Genomic DNA, 22,877 nt, shown 5'->3' on the forward strand with positions numbered 1-22,877 from the left:
GACGTTGCCAGCTCTCGACAAAAAATACCAGATTCGACCTTCTTAGGACCCTCGTTTTTTTTTGTTTGGCCGCGTTATCATTCGGGAACGCGTAGTGTGTAACCCTTATCCGAGTGATGGTGTTCTATAGGTGCTATAACTGGTATAGCTTCTATAGGTGGACTTTCAGTGCAGTGCTCTAGTGTATTATGGTTTGGTCGGCGCCTTCGGGGGAAGTGTTGATCGACATCGTTTCAAGGTATATTTTGCTCGTGTTGACAGTGTCATGTGACGTGGCGGCGCCGCCTCGTGCGATGACGTGTCGCCGGCGATAGTGCCGCACATAGTTCACTACACTACTTCCTGTATTAGGTACTATCATAGTTTGTAGATAGGTACCTAAAGTAAACCCATTGATAGTATTTCCTACCTACTCAGTGCACACAAAACACATTGTAAATATACTGGATTGCCTGCTTGTAAGCTTCTCACGTGGTGGATTGGTAAGTCGAAAGTTAAATTTACCTAACTACTTTGTTTTTTAGGTACATACCTAGTACGTACGTACCTACTTATCTAAAATATCTTAGTTTACGATAAAATTCTATAGCAGTCGATAGTCTACACCCAACATGGTATTCGATCTACTTTCTACCCAGTATCCTATCAAAGTAAAACATGCATCAGCTGAAGCGTCTAAACTCAATTTAATTCTAGTAGAAACCTACTTTACTTACCTACCTACCTGTAACTCAAACATCTTATTCATAACTATTATAATGACTTTGGATTTAGGTAGGCACCTTATTTACCAACTTGGTTGTTGTACCTACCAGAGGTTTTACCTTCAAGTTACCTACCTCTTGATACCTTTCATTTCTCATTCAATATCTACCTTTGCATCTACGTACCTATAAGTATTGAATCTGACTTGAAGGGTCTTATTTCCGAATCTTACCTTACAAATTCTATAGCTATTAGTACCTATTATCTATCTGCATTGTACTGTGTTAGGTAGGTAGATACCTACCTGACATATTTTCATGTCAACATTGCCTTTTCCATACATATTGTAATACATAGAAGTGCATAGGTACCTACATCAGAGTGAACTAGAGTGAGGGAACTCTCGTCTTCATCCTGAAGCGACGTAGTTAGAAGTTCCCTAACTGTCGTGAACACCTACCTACCTACTGTCATCATGATCATCTCAACTCTGCAGATCGCTGGCTCACAGCGCACGGGTATCCTCTCAGAATAAGAAGGGTTGGATGGGGTTTGTCCATAGTCAACCACGCCAAGTGCGGATTGGCAGACTTCATACCTACACCTCTGAATACATTATGGAGAACTTTCATTCATGTAGGTTTCCTCACAATGTTATCCTTCACCGTTAAAGTAAGTGAACGCACATAATTCTGAAAATTAATAGAGAATCGAACCCCTTACCCTCACTAGGAGGCAGATGCCTTAACCACTAGGCTACGAAAGCTTTGTAAAACTTGATAGAACTATAGAAATTGAATCATTTTTCATTCATCCACGTCTGGTGGGAGGCTTCGGCCGTGGCTAGTTACCACCCTACTGGCAAAGCCGCGCCGCCAACCGATTTAGCGTTCCGGTACGATTCCGTGTACAAACCAAAGGAGTATGGGTTTAATGAAAAACTACCTTACCCCTTCCAGGTTAGCCCGCTTCCATCTTAGACTGCATCATCACTCACCACCAGGTGAGATTGCAGTTAAGGGCTAATTTGTATCTGAAAAAGTAGGTATCCTGTTATTTGCCTTCGAACCGTCAAGTTCATCTACCATGTAGGTACCTACAGCTAGGTAACCTAGCTGTCTTTAGCATACCTACTATCTCCTCGGTGAAATAAACGGGTATCAAAGCCGTGGGAGGGGGCAGGTGGGAACTTTCCACTGCGCTATACAGATACACCTACTATGGCAGCGAGCAGATAGGTATACACTACCTACACCAGTCACCACACAGCATTTCACAACGTGTTCTGATACTGGTTCCAACTCCATGCTATGCCACTGCCATCTGAGATTATAATTATTATAACGAAGTACGTACCTGATTACGCACCGAGCGGATATAGCCTAACAGTCTTATTCATAAAAATTTGTAGAAGCTTTATTAGCTTGTTATAAGCAAAGTTCTCAAAAACATTATTCATAAACGTTCAATAGTGCTAAAAGTGTTCAATAGCGGCTCCATAACTTATAATAGGCTGAACCCTACTATAAACCCTTATTAAAGAACAAGATGGCCGCCGTCTTGTCTTAACAGCTGATAATTTGTTTGACATACGAGATTGAAGTGAGGTTATTTTGTTTTGGTTGATTGTAGTGTCATTGCATTGTAATTATTATTTAAGTACGTTATTTTTTCTGGATTCGAGAGGCTGTGGTAATTGACCAGAGTTGCAAGTTTTAACTGCCATAAGATGCTAGGGACGTCGTAAAGTAGGTACCTAAAAGTTCCTACTTAATTTCGAAGTTTCTTTTCATGTAATCATTCCTTTAGATAGGTATGTGATTTCTTCTAACGTAAGAAATATGGCGGTGATGCAGCTCAGAACCTAACTACATAAACCGAGAAGGATTTGGGTAAAAAAAGGGTTGGCTCATTTTTTGCGCAACGGATCAGCCTGGCTGTCCAGCGTGGAAACGCAGCCAGTATTCTTGGCACCATTCCACACGGGCATGATTGTATAGTAATTAGATAAGGCTAGCTTTAAGTTTTACTATAATATTTTCAATTAAAAAAAAGGATTTTATTACATGAATGTCCAGGTACTGTATCTAATACATACTTTTACCTAATACATGTTTTTTTTTAAATAGTATAGTAAAATCTAACGCTAATTTCTAAATTCCTTTCTGTTTCCATTTTTAATTTAAATAAATCGGAACAAAACTCCGAACGATAATACCTAACTATCCTCCAGAACTCAGACAATTGACCGAAAACAAATGTCACACCTGCGTCACTTCTCTGTGTAGAGCCCAGTTTTTTTTTGCAATTTTGTCTATGAATTCATCAGAACGACAACATTACAAAGCGAAACTAGCCTATAGCGAGAATTTAGTTGAGAGCGGTTTATTGAACCTTTATGAATAAAGAAAGTTATGAAACGTTTAATAGGCCTAATGAGCATTTTAGCTAATGAACGTTTTAAACCTATAATAAGGGATTTTTATGAATAAGACTGTTAAAGTGGTTAATACGTCCGTTTCCTATTAGAGAGGTCGGGGGTTCGATCCTGGGTATGCTACTTCTAATTTATAAAAAAAACTTAAGATTCACTAAGCAAGCGATGGAGAGAGCCATGCTTGGAGCTTCTCTACGGTATTCAAATCAGAAATTAGGAGATCCGTAGGGTGTAAGACAGTGTAGACCCTGACGATGCCTTGCAAATCGTGAGTGTTCCTCCAACCTTCAGGTTAAGAGTGAATAGGCATCTTCTAGGCAAGCACGCACGTCATGCTGCATCATCACTTGCCAGCAAGTCTTATTGCAGCCAAACGCTAGTTTGTAAAACAAGTGTACCTAAATTAAAAAATAACACCCCCGATAAGTGAAGGTTACAGTAACTAGAAAAGAGCTGATAACTTTCAAACGGCTGAACCGATTTTCTTGGATTATAGCTAAGAACACTCTCGATCAAGCCACCTTTCAAATAAAAATAAACTAAATTAAAATCGGTTCATTAGTTTAGGAGCTACGATGCCATAGACAGATAAACAGATACACACGTCAAACTTATAACACCCTTCTTTTTGGATCGGGAAAAAATAGGCTATAAATAGATTACTAGGTATTGTCAATTTCAATGCCATAGCAACATCGACAGCCAATAAATTCGGCCTCAATAAATGAGTAGGTAGGTACCTACCTACATGACGCATTATGATAAAGAGCAGATATTTTATTATTAGGTAGATAAAACAAATTCGCGAACGATACCGCTCGGCCTTGACCGTCACGAATTGATCTTGAATCTAAATAAATTAACTACTTACCTCTTACATAATATAGGTGATATTAGGTATTTTTAACTCCCGACCCAAAAAGAGGGGTGTTATAAGTTTGACGTGTGTATCTGTGTATCTGTCTGTGGCATCGTAGCTCCTAAACTAATGAACCGATTTTAATTTAGTTTTTTTTTGTTTGAAAGGTGGCTTGATCGAGAGTGTTCTTAGCTATAATCCAAGAAAATCGGTTCAGCCGTTTGAAAGTTCAGCTCTTTTCTAGTTCTTACTGTAACCTTCACTTGTCGGGGGTGTTATAAATTTTTAATTTACACTTGTATTAATATATTGTACCTACCTAGAGTTGCCATCTGTACTTTTTTATAAAGTATATTGTAGGTAGGTACCTACCTACCCACTTTACAGATACACAAATACACACGTGAAACTTATAACCCCCTCTTTTTGGGTCGGGGGTTAAAATGTGGCTATGTGTTTCTACCGTTGGGCGACCTCGGTATGACAGCTGTCTATCCCCATAATACGACAGGTCGAGATGGCAATCGAACACCCGCTCAGCCCCCGCGCTAACCCGCTGCGGGCGACTTGCGGGTGTGCGGGGCGTCCCCCCGCCTCATACCCCGATTGCCATCTCGACCTGTTACGTACCTACAGTACATGTATTGCATTGTGTTGGTAGTTCGCAAGTAGGTATGTTGTTGGGACCATAACCGGTGTCCGCACAAACAAACAAACTCATTATTGAACAATCGTAATTGTTGGTCCGTGATTCACATACTTTTGAGTTTTGACATTGAAGAGACATTGATTTTTTATAGCTTGATTATTATCATTTATCATGTCAGCTTTGTTATTCACTAGCTTTTTTATCGCGACTTCATCCGCGTCATTATAATTTATAGCTTTTTAGCAGCCGGGGATTATGTATAGTAGGTACCTATGGGATGATATATTATTATATAGTAATAGGTGTATCAGTGAAAGAATTTTCAGAATCGGATCATCAATTCCGGATTACTTCCTGTAGATAGGTATGCAAAACGAACTATACTAGATACGTACCTAAATACAGCTCAAACCAACCAATAAACCAAGTCTAGAAACCAATAGATATGGCCACCCAAAGAATAGGGATAAATTCTAAAGAAACTTGGAAAAAATTAACTCTATGTCAAAGAAAAAAAAAAATGGAAAAAATTTACTCTATGGAAAAAAGTAACTCAATGTCAAAGAAATCGCGAGAAACAGCATTGACTTGATATCACAGGGGAACATAATATAACATCCGTAATGTAACAGCAATAATATGTAGATAATTGACATTGATTGATAAACAGTGAACGACAAAGCATAGAAATATTCTGTACGCTCCATTATATAGCGTAACGAAATCTCTACCGCGGCGGGCGGTGCATATTAGGTTCTCTCTACAATAACATAGACATGCAAACTACGAAAGATTTGATTTTCAAAAACTTCAAAAAATTCAGTCTATGCCAAAGAAATCGCGGGAAACAGCTAGAAGGTACACTGTATAACATCCGTAATGTAACAGCTATAATATGATTACACTTATAAACTAATTACGCTAAGTGGCACATTAATAATCACTCACTAATTGATATGACCGTTAACGTTATTAGGACGCGCCTAGCTTATCTGTTATCACTTACCACGCATGTTCACACAACTGACAAATAGGTACAAAGTCTCCCAGTTCGATGACTCGCTTGTTCTGATTGATTTGTAGAGGCGTAATTGTTAATCGATTTTGAAAATAGAAATAGATAGATTATTTATTATGAAATCGTTTATAAGCAGTGAACGTCAAAGCATAGAAGTATTTTGTACTCTCCATTATGGCGCGGCCGAAACGAAATCTCTACCGTGGTGGGCGGTGCATAATATCGACATTACGATTTCACTTTATGCTTTTTCGGACTCAGCGGCAACAAAATAATTCACGACAGGTTATCTAGCTTGGAAGAAAAATTGGAACAGCAGATATACTACGCAAGGCTCCGCCTAGCTCAAGAAACTAGTATTTTTCCTTGATCATAATATTGTATACTAGCTGATGCCCGCGACTTCGTTCCCGCCGTAGATATAGGTTTTAAAAAATCCCGTGGGAACTCATTGTTTTTCCTGGATAAAAAATTGCCTATGTGATAGTTAATCCAGAGCAGGATATAGGTATATAATCTATCTCCATTTCAAATTTCAGCCATTGTCCAGTAGTTTTTGCGTGAAAGCGTAACAAACATCCACACACACACAAACTTTCGCGTTTTTAATATTAGTAGGATGTCATAGAAACAGCCACGTAGAACCAACCAATGTCAAATTAGTTATATGGCTTTCATTTAGTGATGATCAATGAGTTAGCGAATCATCCCGCAAGTCCACGATTTAAAAAAAAAACACAAAATTTTCCAAGTGTTTTTTCTCAACTATCTCAAATGTCTCGTCATTAGTAATAACTAATACTAATGAGACATTTGAATGTTTTTTTGCGGCGTCGTCGTTCTATTTTAGGATTTTTCATTAATCATCCAAGCCTGTATACCTAAGCTGTAATGTAACCCTTCATCGTGACAATCCGCTGCGCCTTGAGTGAAGCCTCGATAGCTCAACGGTTGAGGAGCGGACTGAATTCCGAAAGGTCGGCGGTTCAAACCCAACCCGTTACACTATTGTCGTACCCACTCATGGCACAAGCTTTACGCTTAATTGGAGGGGAAAGGGGAATATTAGTCATGGTTAGCATGGCTAATATTCTTAAAAAAAAAATATCGGCTGCGGTTAATCGTTCTGCCCTGGCCCCTGGCACTTTATCAACAGGGAGGATTCCTCCCACATCAATGCTGTCAACGACGAGAAAAATAATGTTATAACTTTCCCCCACCCCTAGGCGTTGCTTGTTTACATCGATTCGACCTACATTTACTATTTCAGCACGTTCTAGAATGATAGTTACAAGATTCGTTTCATCTCTGGGATTAAAAAATAGACTAAAGACCGTACGACCGAATAGGGTTACAAGATACTTCAACTCTATATAGAATACAGTGGGTGTTAGGAGTTAGGTGAGGTTAAGAATGGGATATCTAGAATCTAGACCACCTTCAATTTAGTTCGAATTATTGCGAAATTTACAATCACATAAAACACACAGCTGGATTCAAAATTCAAATAGAAGTAAATTAAAGGTCTAGAATCTAGATTCTAGCCCATTCTTAACCTCGCATAATTCCTAACTCTTAAGACCCACTGTACTCTATATAGAGTGGAAGTATCTCGTAACCCTACGTTAGTACGTATTACGTGTCAGTGTACTGACTACAGACGTATAACATATACACAATATGTGTACTTACATACATTGCGCTTGGTAATTGCAGCAATCAGACCTTCGCAGATCACGAACGCCGCGCCGGCAAAGGCGATAGTGGTATACGTAACTATGTCGCGTACCTGAACTTTGGACTCCACTATACTATATCCAGTCACAACTAACACCAAGTCTAGTGTAAATACCTAGTTTAGTTTGTGCCAAGTTTGTTTGTTTATTATCTCATTATAACCATATTTAATTTTTTTTACAAAAATAACAGAAATAACAGGCTTAGGAAGACGTTGGGTAGAGTGGATTGGTTGGACTGGTTAGTCCGTACGCCCCTGAGGCCGTGGTTTAAGTCCACGTCCGGGTGACCTTAGAAATCGGGGACCTCATCTTCGCCGGCGAAGATGCTGTAATAAGGTTGAGTTCTTCTCTAGCCCTACAAGATAGGGAGCATTGTCGGTCATGATTTGGTCATCGGGATCGCTAAGGACGTAAAAAGCACAGCTAACTAAAAGTTATAAGTTAAGTTACCTTATCTATTTAAAAGGAAAGGAAAAGAGAATAACAAAACATTTGTCACCACACAGGGTCACATCATGTCCGGTGAGTCACCCGACCGTTTGAACGGTACGCCACACCTGCGCCTTCTGTATCTATCTATAGTATAGAGATAATATTGAGGCTATTGGGCCTGATAGCCTCAATAACTCAACGGTTATAGGAACAGACTGAATTCTGAAAGGTCGGCCGTTCAGACCCCACCCGTTGTACAAAATTGTAGTAGATACCTACTCCTAGCTGTCCTAGCACAAACTTTGCGCTACGTTAGTCATGCATGACTTAAAAGGTGGCTAACATATTTTTTCAGGGTTCCATACCTCAAAAGAAAAACAGGAACTCTTACAGAACTTGTTCCATACTTCAAAAAAAAAACAGGAACTCTTACAGGATCACTTTGTTGTCTCTCTGAATGTTTGTGTGTTTTTCGTGTCTATCAAGAAAACCTATAGGGTTCTTCTTGTTGACCTAGAATTATTATGAGGCAGGTAGGTAGGGTAGGTCTTATACCAAAAGTAAATTTATTATATCCAAGAATCGTGAGATATACAATGATATTATGTCAGTCAGTTTCTTATTTTTAACCCCCGACCCAAAAAGAGGGGTGTTATAAGTTTGACGTGTGTATCTGTGTATCTGTCTGTGGCATCGTAGCGCCTAAACGAATGAACCGATTTTAATTTAGTTTTTTTTGTTTGAAAGGTGGCTTGATCGAGTGTTCTTAGCTATCATCCAAGAAAATCGGTTCAGCCGTTTGAAAGTTATCAGCTTTTTTCTAGTTACTGTAACCTTCACTTGTCGGGGGTGTTATAAATTTTTAATTTACACTTGTTTACATGTATGTATTCATTTATTAGCTATAATATATGTAAGTGATAACTACAGCCTTTACCTATAGCAAAGATAACGTTACACGTTGCCTGATATGAGCACCATCTGCGTATAGATAAAGGACAAAGGAATGATAAGGTGGGGAGTGTTGAATTAAATTGCGCATAGTAGATACTACTATACCTATTATTTATCACTACATAATAAGAACCCTTTACTCATCCCTACCCATATTATAAATGTGAAAGTGAGTTTGATAGTTGGTTTTTTGGTTTATTGATTTGTCCTTCAATCGCGTCGCAACGGAACAACGGATCGACGCGATTTTTTTACATGGGTATAGTTAAAGACCTTGAGAATGACAGGCTACTTTTTATCCCGGGAAATCAAAGAGTGATTTAAAAAAACCTAAATCCACGCGGACGAAGTCGCGGGCATTTTTATAATAGTCATGGCAAAATTGTGTTTTTCTTTTTTAAAATGGTTATAAGTATGTATTGAAAATAAAAGAAGATGAAGTCGTCATCGTCAACAGACAGACGTCCACTGCTGGACATAGGTATCTCGTAGAGATGTCCACACGCCACCTAGTGGGGGGGTGTCATTTCAAGTTTTAGACCTGTCAATTCAATTTAGAGATTAGAGTTGGGATGATGACTATGTCAAAAATAATTTCTTAGGATTTCTAAATAGAAGGTCTTCTTAAATTCGTGAAATCCACGTCCGCCATTAGTTTTAAGTTCGTTAACCACTTTAAATTATCGATTTACTATAAATATTTCACACAAGCTCCCATACCTACTAAGCATGCGTTTTGAAGTTTGATAAAAAGTCGCTGAATTGACTAGTAGTCATCATCTCTACCTATTATTAGCCAAACTGCAGGTAACTAGGAAATTATTTTTTGGAATTTGTAACAAGACTCGCCTTATCATCAGTCATTGCATCAGTCACAGTGTTAGTTTACATTTAAATATATTAATTACTATTTACTTATACTACCTATTTACTTATTTACTTTATTCACACTTAAGCACGATATCCGAATAAATTAATAAATTTGAATTATTTACTGACTCCGTCTATTTAAATCAGTTTTAATTAGAATATTATGTTAAAGTGGTTTTTCGGAATATTTTAGTTTTTTATTTATAAATCGCTTAAACTTTCCAATATGCAGTCTACTTTTATACATACGTACATATTAAAATCATAGTTACTACACACCTACTGCAACAAAACCTAGTATTGATAAATAATACATTTAAAATCAAATGTTCAAAAAAATACTTTGGTACTCCAAAGAAAAAGGCAATATATAATATTACTTACCTATATGCACAGTTAATGACTCTGACTATAGAGACTTGTTCGTCCGTCACGTTTCATCATTTTTTACATACCTTTGTTTTTTTTGCAAGTATTTTTAATTGTCGTATTTTTTAAGATTTAGTAAAAAATTAAAATATTGAAATACAAAACAAGCAAAAATATTGCACTAAGCATGTAGGCAGGTACCTATCTACCTAACGTACCTTGAGTGATAGACAGACATACACACTTGTGAGTTTACAATATTCTAGTATACATAAAATCGACCAAGTCAGGCCAATTTATCTTCCCAAAACCAAAAGGAAGACGACATTCGGACAAATTGCATTGAACATTGAGCAATGCGCGTTAGTTAAAAAAAACTAAAAATAGAAGAACGCAGGTCCGGCAGGAGTCCGCCTCGAAAATAGCCGAGCGACACGTCGCGTTCGTGTCGACAGGCGTGCTAGACTAAGAGCTGGTGCCAAGTAATAAGGAGATACTTGAAAAGAGCAAATAGTCGTCTGTCTGTCTATACAAAGAGAGAAATCGACTGGCACGTCGATGCATATCTCAAACAGTTGGGGTCTAGAGTCCAGAACCTTGAATATTTGCATTTACTTAGCTTTTTTCTTCACGTCCCAACTTGAGCTATATAACTCCCACTAAGAAAGGATTTTTCAGAAATTCCAAAGAGCGAAGTCAGAGCGGTTGAGCTATGGATATTCCTACATCTGAGTCCAACATACAAAGTTTAGCAAGTCCATAATATTATTTGTCAATTTAGGTAGAAGCCTCACCTCATCATTGCTTTTAATTAGCCATGATTGTCGTCAAGCGCAAGCCTATCTCACAATTAAAAACAAAATTATCGTCATCGTCTGTGTACATATGCCATCATAATAATATTGGACATCATAAGCCTTCCCTGATGAGCGCCGTCACAACCCACTTAACCATTTCTCATTCACTTTTATTTTTTATTTTTAAAGGGGATTTATAGGCGACCTATATGCCAGCCCCATCCCGCCGTCCTCTTTAATCGTTAATTTATGAAATACCTTACCGTAATTTCCCACTGGCTCTTGGTGTATATGGAGTGCGCGAGCGCAGCCAAGGACGCTGCGTGTGGGCGACGCACGTGTTACAACTTTATGGGGTTATTGGTGCCATGGGGCGATGAAAAAATGCACTAAACGCTGCTCGAGAAGTATTTCGAATTCGCTATGTTTACATTGTTTGACGTGACTTTTTCAAGATCAAGTTTGAAAATTGGACACGTACGAATACTACGTACCTACAACACGAGAGCGAACTGTTACCAATAATATACGTATGTACTTAGTGTGCATACATTGTAGTAGTATCTTTCAAAGTTTTACTCATTACTTTGTAAAATGTTTGTAAATAAGATGCTGCGCAATTATTTCTACTGCGGAATATAAATACATATTGATAATATTTTCTGGAACGAATGAAAATCGTTTTTAAATCGAAGAAAAGACTTTGAACTTTATTTTACCATCTAACTTCTTGACCTATTTCAATTACTTTTCAACCAACTACGCCGGTGTAATTTTTAATCTATGTATTGAAAGCTTCACTTAGAAAAGCAGGTATTTTATATAGCATTTATCATGACAACCCCCTGCCGGCTGCCAGAATAGTGTGTCTTGAATAAAATAACGAATGTTTGGCTCTCACGGGCTTTTAGCTAAACTACATAGCTAATCTCCCCCACTCTAAGATTCCCTATGTCTTAGAAATACATCTATCCTGCAGTACAAATGGAATCAAAGCAACTTGCCTTAGCGTACCCACAGTAGATATAACCTGAACTAATTAGTTTGCGTCGCCCGTCTCAAGTCTAATTCCGCGGAGACAGTCCGACTAATCGGAACTCCTAGGTTTCTAGGTCCCTTGCTTCGTTAATCTAGTTCTAATTCTAATGGGATTGTTACTGGATCATAAGATTAGTAACACTATCTATTAGAGGCCACTATTGTGTCGTTTTAATCGTATTATCGGTTAACGGTCCTGTGCAAAATTTAGCAACTTTTGGAAGCAATTTATTTCAAAACTAACTTTATACAATAACTTTCATGTTTTCTCTTATAGCATACACAGCATACATAAGGGAAAGAATCCGAAAACCGCGAATTTGTGGTTACATCAGAACAAAAAATATGTTCACGGAAAAATTAATTTACTAACAAGTGTAAATTAAAAATTTATAACATCCCCGACTAGTGAAGGTTACAACAACTTCAAAAGAGCTTACAATAACTTTCAAACGGCTGAACCGATTTTCTTGGATTATAGCTAACAAGTGTAAATTAAAAATTTATAACACCCCCGACGATCCAAAGTATTTCAGTTTTCCAAAACATCATTTTCAAATGAATAATTATGTATTTAGGCAACGTCCATCTTGACAGCTTGACATATTTTTAACCCCCGACCCAAAAAGAGGGGTGTTATAAGTTTGACGTGTGTATCTGTGTATCTGTGTGTCTGTGTATCTGTGTATCTGTGTATCTGTGTATCTGTCTGTGGCATCGTAGCGCCTAAACGAATGAACCGATTTTAATTTACTTTTTTTTGTTTGAAAGGTGGCTTGATCGAGAGTGTTCTTAGCTATAATCTAAAAAAATTGGTTCAGCCGTTTAAGAGATATCAGCTCTTTTCTAGTTTTCTTGTAGAAAAGAAGGTTAGATAACCGTTAGGTTCATAATATTATGTCAATAGACAAATGTCAAGCTGTCAAGATGGACGTTGCCTAAATACATAATTATTTATTTGAAAATGATGTTTTGGAAAACTCATATACTTTGGATCGTCGGGGGTGTTATAAATTTTTAATTTACACTTGTGTCTATTGACATACATAATATTAAGAACCTAACGGTTATCCAACCTTCTTTTCTACAAGAAAACTAGAAAAGAGCTGATAACTCTTAAACGGCTGAACCAATTTTTTTAGATTATAGCTAAGAACACTCTCGATCAAGCCACCTTTCAAACAAAAAAAAACAAAATTAAAATCGGTTCATTCGTTTAGGCGCTACGATGCCACAGACAGATACACAGATACACAGATACACAGATACACAGATACACAGATACACAGACACACAGATACACAGATACACACGTCAAACTTATAACACCCCTCTTTTTGGGTCGGGGGTTAAAAACACTCTCGATCAAGCCACTTTTTAAACAAAAAAAAAAACTAAATTAAAATTGGTTCATAAGTTTAGGAGCTACGAGCCACAGACAGATACACAGATACACAGATACACACGTCAAACTTATAACACCCCTCTTTTTGGGTCGGGGGTTGAAAAACATATCGCGCAGTCTGTCGTTAACTTTTAGTGTTTCACATAAAAGTGTTAGATCTCTTTCCTTTCTCCGCCTCATGATTCAAAATTCAAAATGTTTTTATTCAATTAAACTTTTACAAGTGCTTTTGAATCGTCAAAAAAATCTACCACTGGTTCGGAATGCTGTTCCTACCGAGAAGAACCAGCAAGAAACTCGGCGGTTGCTTTTATCAAGTACATATTCAATTTACAATAATACATGGCATACTGTCTACAAGCAATTGCAGCGCCGTGTATTGTGGATAATAAAATTGTCCTTAGCATCTGGCGTACTTTTCCCACTCGTCTTCACTGACATCTTCACACAGTTTAAAATACACCGTTACATGCACACACTAAAAGACATTTAAATCAGACGTAGACACGAAAATAACAAATTTAAATTTAGACGACACGACACGACAGCGTGATATATGCATATAACGAATGTACGCCTGTAAGTCACAATGTCAGTACTGCTAAATGTAATGAAACGACTACGATACATCTTTTGTAGTGATCTATCATTTATATTTGACGACCTTTAGTTTGGCTAGATCAATTTGCGCGTTTTGATTTCCCCGAGTAGGTATTCAACTTACAGACAGACAACGAAGTGATTCTATAAGGATTCCGTTTTTCCTTTTGAGGTACGGATCCCTAAAAACGAGCTGAATCGAGAACCCCTTTCGTTTTGGAAGTCAGTTAAAACACGAATATAAATGAAAATACCAACAAACCAATAAATATTGGATCACCTACATAAGGAGGGACGCGAAATCAAACAAAGGAGTAATCTAATAACAAATGACCAGTGCACAACCGAACAATCCGATTACAGTGAAGCAAAACAATTGGATCAGCGGTGGATTGCACCAGATACACTGTAAGCCTGCTACTGTACTTGCCTGATGCATAACCTACCACACGCAGGGAAATAGTTTTTCATTTCATTCCATCATCCTGTATGCGTCCACTGCTGGACATAGACCTTTCCAAGAGCGCGCCACCAAACACGGTCCTCCGCCTTCCTCATCCACCCGCTCCCCGCCACCTTCTTCAGGTCATCGGTCCAGCGGGCTGGAGGTCGTCCCACACTGCGCTTACCGGTACGCGGTCTCCACTCCAGAACACGTCTGCCCCATCGGCCATCGTAGGATCGTATAAACAAAGAGTCTTTAAAATACAATACATGGCTTACAGAATATCAAGTAAAATAATGAACCCATATGATCTAATATTACGTACGATATACGGGCTCTTTACAAAACTAATAGACCTTGTCTAGCCTGAATCACAATCTCTTTAATAGAAGTACTCGTATCTATAATGTGCTACAGTATCAAATAGACGTATTATAAAGAACAACCACGTACTTAAAAAATAATGAAGCCATGTTCTGAAATTAGATACGAGCTCTAAGCTCTGAATGGACTCTTATCTAGGGTTCAAATTACAAGTACTATCTGTAATTCTGTAGAATAGGGCGAAGAGCGTTAAACCAACCCTAACCGTTATAGATAAGAACATGTTCAATTCAGAAGAAAAGTTCATTGACGAGAAGGATTTTGAAAAAGTAAAAATTTTGAAAAAAGTCGAGATTAGAACTTTTAATCTATGGCACTAGCCGCTAACCTAGTAGTTACTTAAAAAAACTAAAACACCTTACTAAAAGATCGCTTCCTCTAAACAACTGTTCTGTTTGGTGACCAAAACCGCATTCGTAATGCCGTTTGGTGTTAGACCATTTTAATTCCAAAATTAATTTCCATAATCGATTTAATTCCAAGTGTGGCCACTCAGTTTAACGCGTTGATTATCGCGATAATTATGGCGTTGTTGGGCATTGACGTAACTGCACCATTAAAGAAGTTTACGTTACTTTAAAAAGGATACAATAAAAATTCTTCTTTTTAGCGAAAAATAGATCTTGCTATTCATTTGTCATTGAACATTGTTATGACTTTTGGACGCAAGAGGTGTCCAGTTTACTTCCCGTATAATATGAACGGGGTTCAGTTGCCCAGACAAGCTAATATAAAGGACCTAGGAATAATATTTGACCATAAACTTACATTCCATGACCATATTTCTACACTCGCCTCCGAATCATTCAAACGGTTGGGATTTGTTTTGCGAAATACTCGAGATTTTCAAAATTGTCACACGATAAAACTAGTATTTGATGCTTTGGTTCGTGCCAAGCTAGAAACCAGCGCCTGTATTTGGAATCCATACGAAAGCACTTACATCTTGCTTCTTGAAAAGGTCCAAAAAGCCTTTTTAAGGTATCTATATAAGAGATTGTACGGGTATTACCCATTTATGTACCCCACAAAATTTCTCCAAGGGCACTTGGGTTTCAACTCGCTTAAAACCCGACGAGAGTGCGACCAAATTGGTACAATTTGCAAGATTCTTAGGGGTGTGATTGACTGCTCTGAGCTGCACAACAAGCTCTGCTCCGTTTATGCACCCACTGATTACAGCTACCTCCGCCGCCGCCGCAAGTTTTTCGTGAGTCCGTTTAGTCGCACGGTAGCGCGCGCCAGCCGGGCGATTCAGAACAATCGATTCGGAAAGTTATCGTTCGATAAGACGTATTTTTCAATGAAGAGTACGTCTTATCGAACGGTAACTTACCGAATCAGTAGGGTAAAATTGGGAGTTGTAGCTCACGTCTCTAGATAAAGCGCGGCGCGTCTAGCGGTGTAGCTGCACCGCGCCGCGCATCGTATAGACGTGAGCTACAACTTCCAATTTCACGATCGATGTTAAATATAATCAGTAACAAGAGAATGATCAGGTTGTCACAAACTCCTCGAAGATGATTCAATGGTGATATTATTCTTGGATAGCCTACTTATCGCTATTGACATCTCATTTTAGCATTATTTGGATTTATATAAGTAATCGTTTATTTTAAATCGTTCAACAAATTACTTTTAATGTGTCAATTTCAGATAAATCCTAATGACTCAGCTTTATAAGGTTATTTATGAAAATCAGACGGTTTTAGTTACACATTAATCAGCTGATGGTATCAAGTCAACATACTTATTATTTATTCTTAATACGCGTGCGGAAACTTTAAGACCTTGATAATAAATGTTGGATTTCTTTGAGATCGTTGATATCAGAATACCATCGTATTCCTTATAGTTTAATATATGTACATCATGCAGCCCACACAAATTCCATTTTACAATAACAACGTCAACTAAATCATTAACTTTTAATATCATTTTTATTTGTTTATAATTATGATGATTACTTTGAGTTTTTGAAAAGGAATGACTTTCTTAGACCATGTACATGAATAAACTAAAGTCGTATTAATCAACAACTAATAAAAATATTGACTATACTTTGCTAGTCATACTTATATTACTAATCAACCCTTAACAAAAGGAAAGTAAATAAAAACTACTAGATATATATATATATATATTTTTTTTTTTAGAAAATTTTATTATCGAGACACCATTTTCTTAAAACAAGCACGTTTTTTAATGCACATATTGAAGGATGGTATAAACAACTAAACACATCACTATTCGTTTCGTATTGTTCATACAAACTTAATAAGCTAGGGCAAGATTTATCTTCCAAATTATAAACACTATCGCAACCAAACATTTTCGATATCCACTGCACTTTTTCTACACCTTTAGCATAAACACGTTTATTATTTAAATAATTATTCATGTTTACATAATCTTTGTAGTTTAAGTATGAAATAAAACCTTCTTTCCAATGTATTCCTCTGTTTTTTTCTATCCAACAAACTTGTTTTCTTTCCGTTTTCGTTAAATTATAAAATGGGTATGGTGGCTTGACTAAATAAGTCTGGATATGGTTATTACACAATATAGCTATTTCTTTTACTATAAACTCATTGGAATCCGTCTTGAATCCTTGTACATCAATGATGACACTCATGACAACTTGCGAACAATATTACTTAAGGGTTTATATTCAAAGAGGCGATCGTTTATTATAAGACAATATGCTGATGTTTTATCCGGGATATCTTGCGAACTTTCAATTTCCAAACGTACGTCTACAGGTCCTGTCTTTAAATTCTCGTTTTGTCTTGAACAGTCAATTACAAACAGTGGTGCCTTTTCTTTAAATGTGATCAGATCAAACAACGGGTCAACAGGAAGATTATAATAAGACTGACGAAATTGAGTGTACATTTCGTATAATATACTGTATTTATTTTCATCAAATTTCAAATTAAGTGAATCGTATGGGTAATACTGTGAATTTAAAAACAGTGTTACATTTGTTAATTTGCAATGATCAAATATAGAACTATCATTAGTCTTACTGTTTTTCCTATTAGTTTGTAGACCAAAAATAACATATCGAGGCTTTTCAAGTTGAGAAGTAGTTTTAATTGACCACGAATGTTTTGTAGTTTTAGGAAGTAAAGGATATTCATATAAATCCCAATTTCTGAATGCTATTTGAATAGGTTTGTCTTTTTCTAAATACTTAAGTAGTGAGAGTCTTTCACGATCCGAAACTTTTATATGCGGCACACGCCACTGAATTGTTCGTACTTCTATATCTATATTATCATCCTTGTGAATTGTTACACTATTTAAATTACTATTACTTCTATTCAGAATAAGTTCATGTTTACAGTTTATAATAATTTTATTATAATCCTCGGCAAATCCCATTATTTTATTCAATGGTATAACAGCATTAAAATATCCCTCTGTCATTTTAAAACCATCCATTTGCCAACCCCACAATGCTGCGACTTTGCTATCCCCCTCATTCATCGATATGTATGATTTTAATGTTGTGGTTATTCCAGGGTTTCTTACGCGATCTATTTCAATACCGTTCATTTCATACCTTATGTCTTGAAATAGAAACATAACAGGGTTATTAGTAAAATTTACAGGTTTCTTTATTTCTTTCCCCGATTGATCTTTTCCAGTCACTGTGGCAAAGCCTTCAACATAAATTGAACTATTACATGGTAATATGTATATGTCTTGCTGATGTATTGGAATGCGAATTTCATCATTTTCTTTAAAGCTGTTATTGTATGGATTGTACGTGTGGATCTCATAACTTTCGATAGAATTATCGAATACTGGGGTGTTATTAATATTTAGAATATTCATACTTTGAATCCGAGTGATCGGAGAAAATCTTTGTTTCTTTTTGTTACAATATTACGATTTGCTTTAATACGTGTACGCGCTTTAGTAGCAGGCAAATGATTGATTCTTTTCACCTCATATCCAAGTGTTTTATTAAACACTATCATTTTGCTCTACGTAAATGAAGTCTCAGTTGGATATTTTCTTCTCTAAAATCAATATTGTTACCGTTTTCGTCAATGATTTTAACAGTTATGGATGATATATTACTCTTATTAACAGGAAGATAAATAATATTTTTTGGAATTTCTATATATCGATATCCTGGAGGAACGTTAGGAATAAATTCATGAATAATATGTGATGCAAACCCATTATTAAATGATCCGAATATAAGATCACATTCGATCCTGATGACAGACAAGGGAAGAATGTTAACTGGATTAACAGACTCATGCCATTTATTTGCTTCAAGTTTTACATTTGGGAAACCAAGTAAGCGTCCTAAACTGTTTTCTACGTCAAAATGTACAGTTTTGGAACAAAAAAGCGAGCATGTTAAAGTATTATTATTTGGTTTTATTTCAATTTCACAGTTGTCTAACTTACTCGCAAGATATTCTCTTATGTCATATAAATCATAAGTACCATATGGAATTTTTAAATATTTACATTCATCACCATATGCAAATATGTTATTGCTATGATTTATGTTTGGTATTGAGTTCAGAGCAGAAAAATATAATAAACCGCATTCATATTCACCATCGAGAATAAGAGGAGGTTGAAAAAATGATTCCAACACAGATTTGTGCCCGGTAATAGTGATTGTTACAGACATGATCGTAAACTAAATATTTACTGATTTCACTGAACTATTTATACATTTTATTTTGTGTATTCCAAAAACTTCTTAAAAACTTTATACATAGATGACCGCAGTTATAAGGATGACTACCTTGAAAATTTTTGTAATTATAACTCATACCAGTTCCTAAATATTGAATTAACTCTTTAGGTGGTTTTAAATTTCCATAGCTGTCAAAGTATTGAATTTCATTATTTACTTTTGCATAGGCTACCCAATGAGAGCCAGGATTATTGGAGCTATCCAAATTAACTATACCACATTCTTTTCGAAAAGGATGTTTTGGCATCTCATCTCTCATAAACACCCCTCGAAAGTAAGGAATGTCTTGCGAATGGTTGATGATGTCGATATTGGTGAGCGCTCGTTTGGGTAGCCTTTCTCTTAGTTTTTTTCATTTGAAATGTAAATTCCTAAACTACCTCTATGCGGTTTGATATGTAAACCTTTGCCTATATGGAGGGTTTCCATTTTTTCATGATGCCTCTTTAATTCTGTAAAACGTTTTTTAGCGTCTTTCAAATCATTTATAACTTTAGCGATTCCTGCAGCACCACCAGCTAAGCTACCCGCAGCAGATAATCCGGCAAAAATAGGTATCAAAGGAAGTACTCCACCAGTTTTTGGAATTGGTATAATTCGAGGAAGTTTTATTGACGAGTCTTTAGTCAATTCTTTAGCCGCTGCTATGGCTAATTCTATAGCCATTTTCTTACATTTGGGTTTCATTTTTTGCACATGCTTTTTTGCATGAGCAACAACATGTTTAAAGTGTTTTTTCAAACCAGTGCCTGAAGCGGATTTTTTTGGCGACACTGTTTTAGAATTGTTGGCTTTACTAGTCAGTCCCGACCCGGTATACAATTTAGCTATCATAGCTTTATTAACTAAATTTGCTGCTATCTTTTCTCCCAAAGTTGCATCAGATGCTAAAGCACGTTGCTTAGCCCTTTTCATCAATATTTTATCAGCCTTATGACGATCACTTAATGAAGTTGACAAGTCGTATGCAATATCGTGTTGTTTACAATATTCATCCAATTTATTTACACCTTGATCTCCCCGTGCAAGCCTTTTATACAATTTTGTACCAGCACCACAGTAATTATATCCAGGTAGATGAAGTTCAAATGGTAAATGATTTATAAACCAATTGAGAATACTGCTCTCTTTCATTACTTTTATTACAATGAATGTAAAATAACTATACTATCACTTAAATAACAATAAATAAATTGGGAACTGGTTAGTTATAAAATATTTGTTCTATCTATCCAACTATTTTCACTCGATGGAAATCCTAACCACTTTACAAATATCTTGTTTCCTTTTCTTTTTAAAACTTTTTCAATAAGATAGACATTAGGATTTTCTGTTTTTTGAAGTTCTTCTGCATAAAATGAGCCCAAAATTGGCTGATGTTTAGCATCTTCTATAAGGTAAGTAACAGGATTCGTTTTCTGTACTTTTTTAATACGGAATATTTCGGTGGACCAATTAGGAGTGTAACCTTTTTCAAAAACACCTTTATACTTACTAATCCGCACAAAATCTCCAACTTTTAAATTTCTCTTCTTAAGGATTTTTAACTGTTTTCCTACATTAAATCTTTGAAGTATAAGTTTCTTATTATTTTCATTAACTGCGTTAGGGGATAAACCGATCGTTCTATGTTTAGAGGTGTTATAATTTTCAACTATTTCTTCTAGCACACCTTTAGTCCAAGTATAGTTTCCTTGGAAACTGAATTGTTTATACATTTTATTTTTTAAAGTTCTTATAAGTCTTTCAACTATAGAAGCTTTTTTAGTGGAATATGTAGAATAATGATTGATGTTAAACTTTTTGACTATCTTTTTAAAATTTTCGTTGTAAAACTCAGTTCCAAAATCTGTTTGAAGGTTTTTTGGAATACGTCCTTTCTTTAATATAGATTCAAACGCTTTAGAGACCTGATCTTTATTTTTAAACTTTAGTGGAAATGCCCAAGCATATTTTGAGAATGTATCAATTACAACTAAAATATATTTATAACCTGAATTTTGTTTCGAAAGAGATTTCATATCAATCAAGTCATCTTGCCATAAATCGTCTATATCTCTCATGACAACATGTCGACGAGGGAAGTTTACTCTTGCATTTTTATGTATTTCATTTACGACGCTGTTTTTGCTCATGTTTTACTTTACTAGCCTCGGTGATTTCGATCAAATTACTTACTTTAATATTTATTTCTGTAATAAACTGATTAATTGATGATATTTTTTTTGAAAGATTCTCTGCCAAAACATCAACGTATTCTTTTGTAACACAATCGTTAGAATCTACCGGCTGCGCAAGATTTTTTACTCTTTTATGCTGAGCATCCAAATTATTGTTTGTACACTTCAAAGCGCATTCTAATAACACTCCTTTCATTCTTCGCATCTTATTAACATGATGTCCAAACTTATCAACTTTCATGTTCAACCTGCTTATCAATACTGAACACGCTCCATAAATGTGCTTTCTTTTATTCTTTTATTATACCCGCTTCTTTTAACTCTTCAATAATCGAAAGAATTTCATTATCATGATTAGTGTTGCCAGCGTCTCTGGACGCAATAATCAATCTTAATCTTTCAATTAACTCATTAGGATCATCCCAATAGATGAGATCAGTATCAGTTTTGTATTTCTTTAAAACTGGTAGCCTACCACCGTACTTTAATTTGTTTGTTTCACACATATCCTTTTCATAAAATAATGGTTTGATGATTTGAGAATATTTTTTTCCTTTGTCACCTTTAATTTGATTAGCAGGATTGTAATCCCTTTTATGAGCACTAGTACTAATTAAGATATCTTTATATGTGATTTTATCACTTTCAGTTACTTCATTCAAGTTTGGTTTATTTCTTAATAAAAGTTCTATTAAACCAGCAGTTAGTTCATAACTTTTATCATCAATAGTAATAAAAGTTAATTTGTTTGAAGACATATCATCTACAGTTGAAAATTTGACGGGGGTATTTCCTATCATCAATTTTTTGTTAATGCGACGTATACCAAATGGTATAGATACATTGCTTTGCTCGCCAAACAGATCATTGTCTGCCAGTGTTTCGGAAATGTTGACTTCATCATTTAGAAATTCCAAAGGTTCAGACATTTCCTCTTGTTTTTTCGGATTTTCTTCAAAGTTATTATCGTTGTGAGTAATTTCAATATCACCATCTTGTTTTGAGTTTATATTTGGAATTTCAGGCGATTGATTATTTTCAACACTTGCGTTGTTACAATTAGTTTCGTGATAAGATTTGTTTGTAGCATATTTATTTAGTGTAACAATTGCTTTCAAAGGATCAGACAGTGGTTTAAATATTTTTTTCCGCCTCAGTTCTAACTCTTCATCTTCATCACGTAATCTTTTTACTTTACTTTTAATAGCCTTTACTGATTTAATTAACTCTTTTTTCAAACTTGTTTCCATTTCTTTTTTTAATT

General features: G+C 36.0%; 1 protein-coding gene across 5 annotated transcripts in view; it reads left to right on the forward strand.

Moving 5' to 3' along the window:
• The window catches only part of LOC123870665 (protein split ends-like), a 169,279-nt gene that overhangs the window by 63,228 nt on the left and 83,174 nt on the right, over nt 1-22,877 (forward strand). Inside the window, exon 1 of one of the 5 annotated variants that reach the window (XM_045914018.1) lies at nt 4-238. The exons of 2 other annotated variants lie outside the window; for them this stretch is intronic. In XM_045914018.1, coding sequence (XP_045769974.1) covers nt 189-238 — 50 coding nt within the window. In that variant the 5' untranslated portion in view covers nt 4-188. Of the gene's footprint in view, nt 1-3; nt 239-374; nt 483-22,877 lie in introns of those variants that run through there. 2 more of the 5 variants (XM_045914017.1, XM_045914021.1) reach the window with 2 other exon arrangements.

Source organism: Maniola jurtina, chromosome 13, assembly GCF_905333055.1.
Source record: "Maniola jurtina chromosome 13, ilManJurt1.1, whole genome shotgun sequence".
NCBI classification, from domain to species: Eukaryota; Metazoa; Arthropoda; class Insecta; order Lepidoptera; family Nymphalidae; genus Maniola; species Maniola jurtina.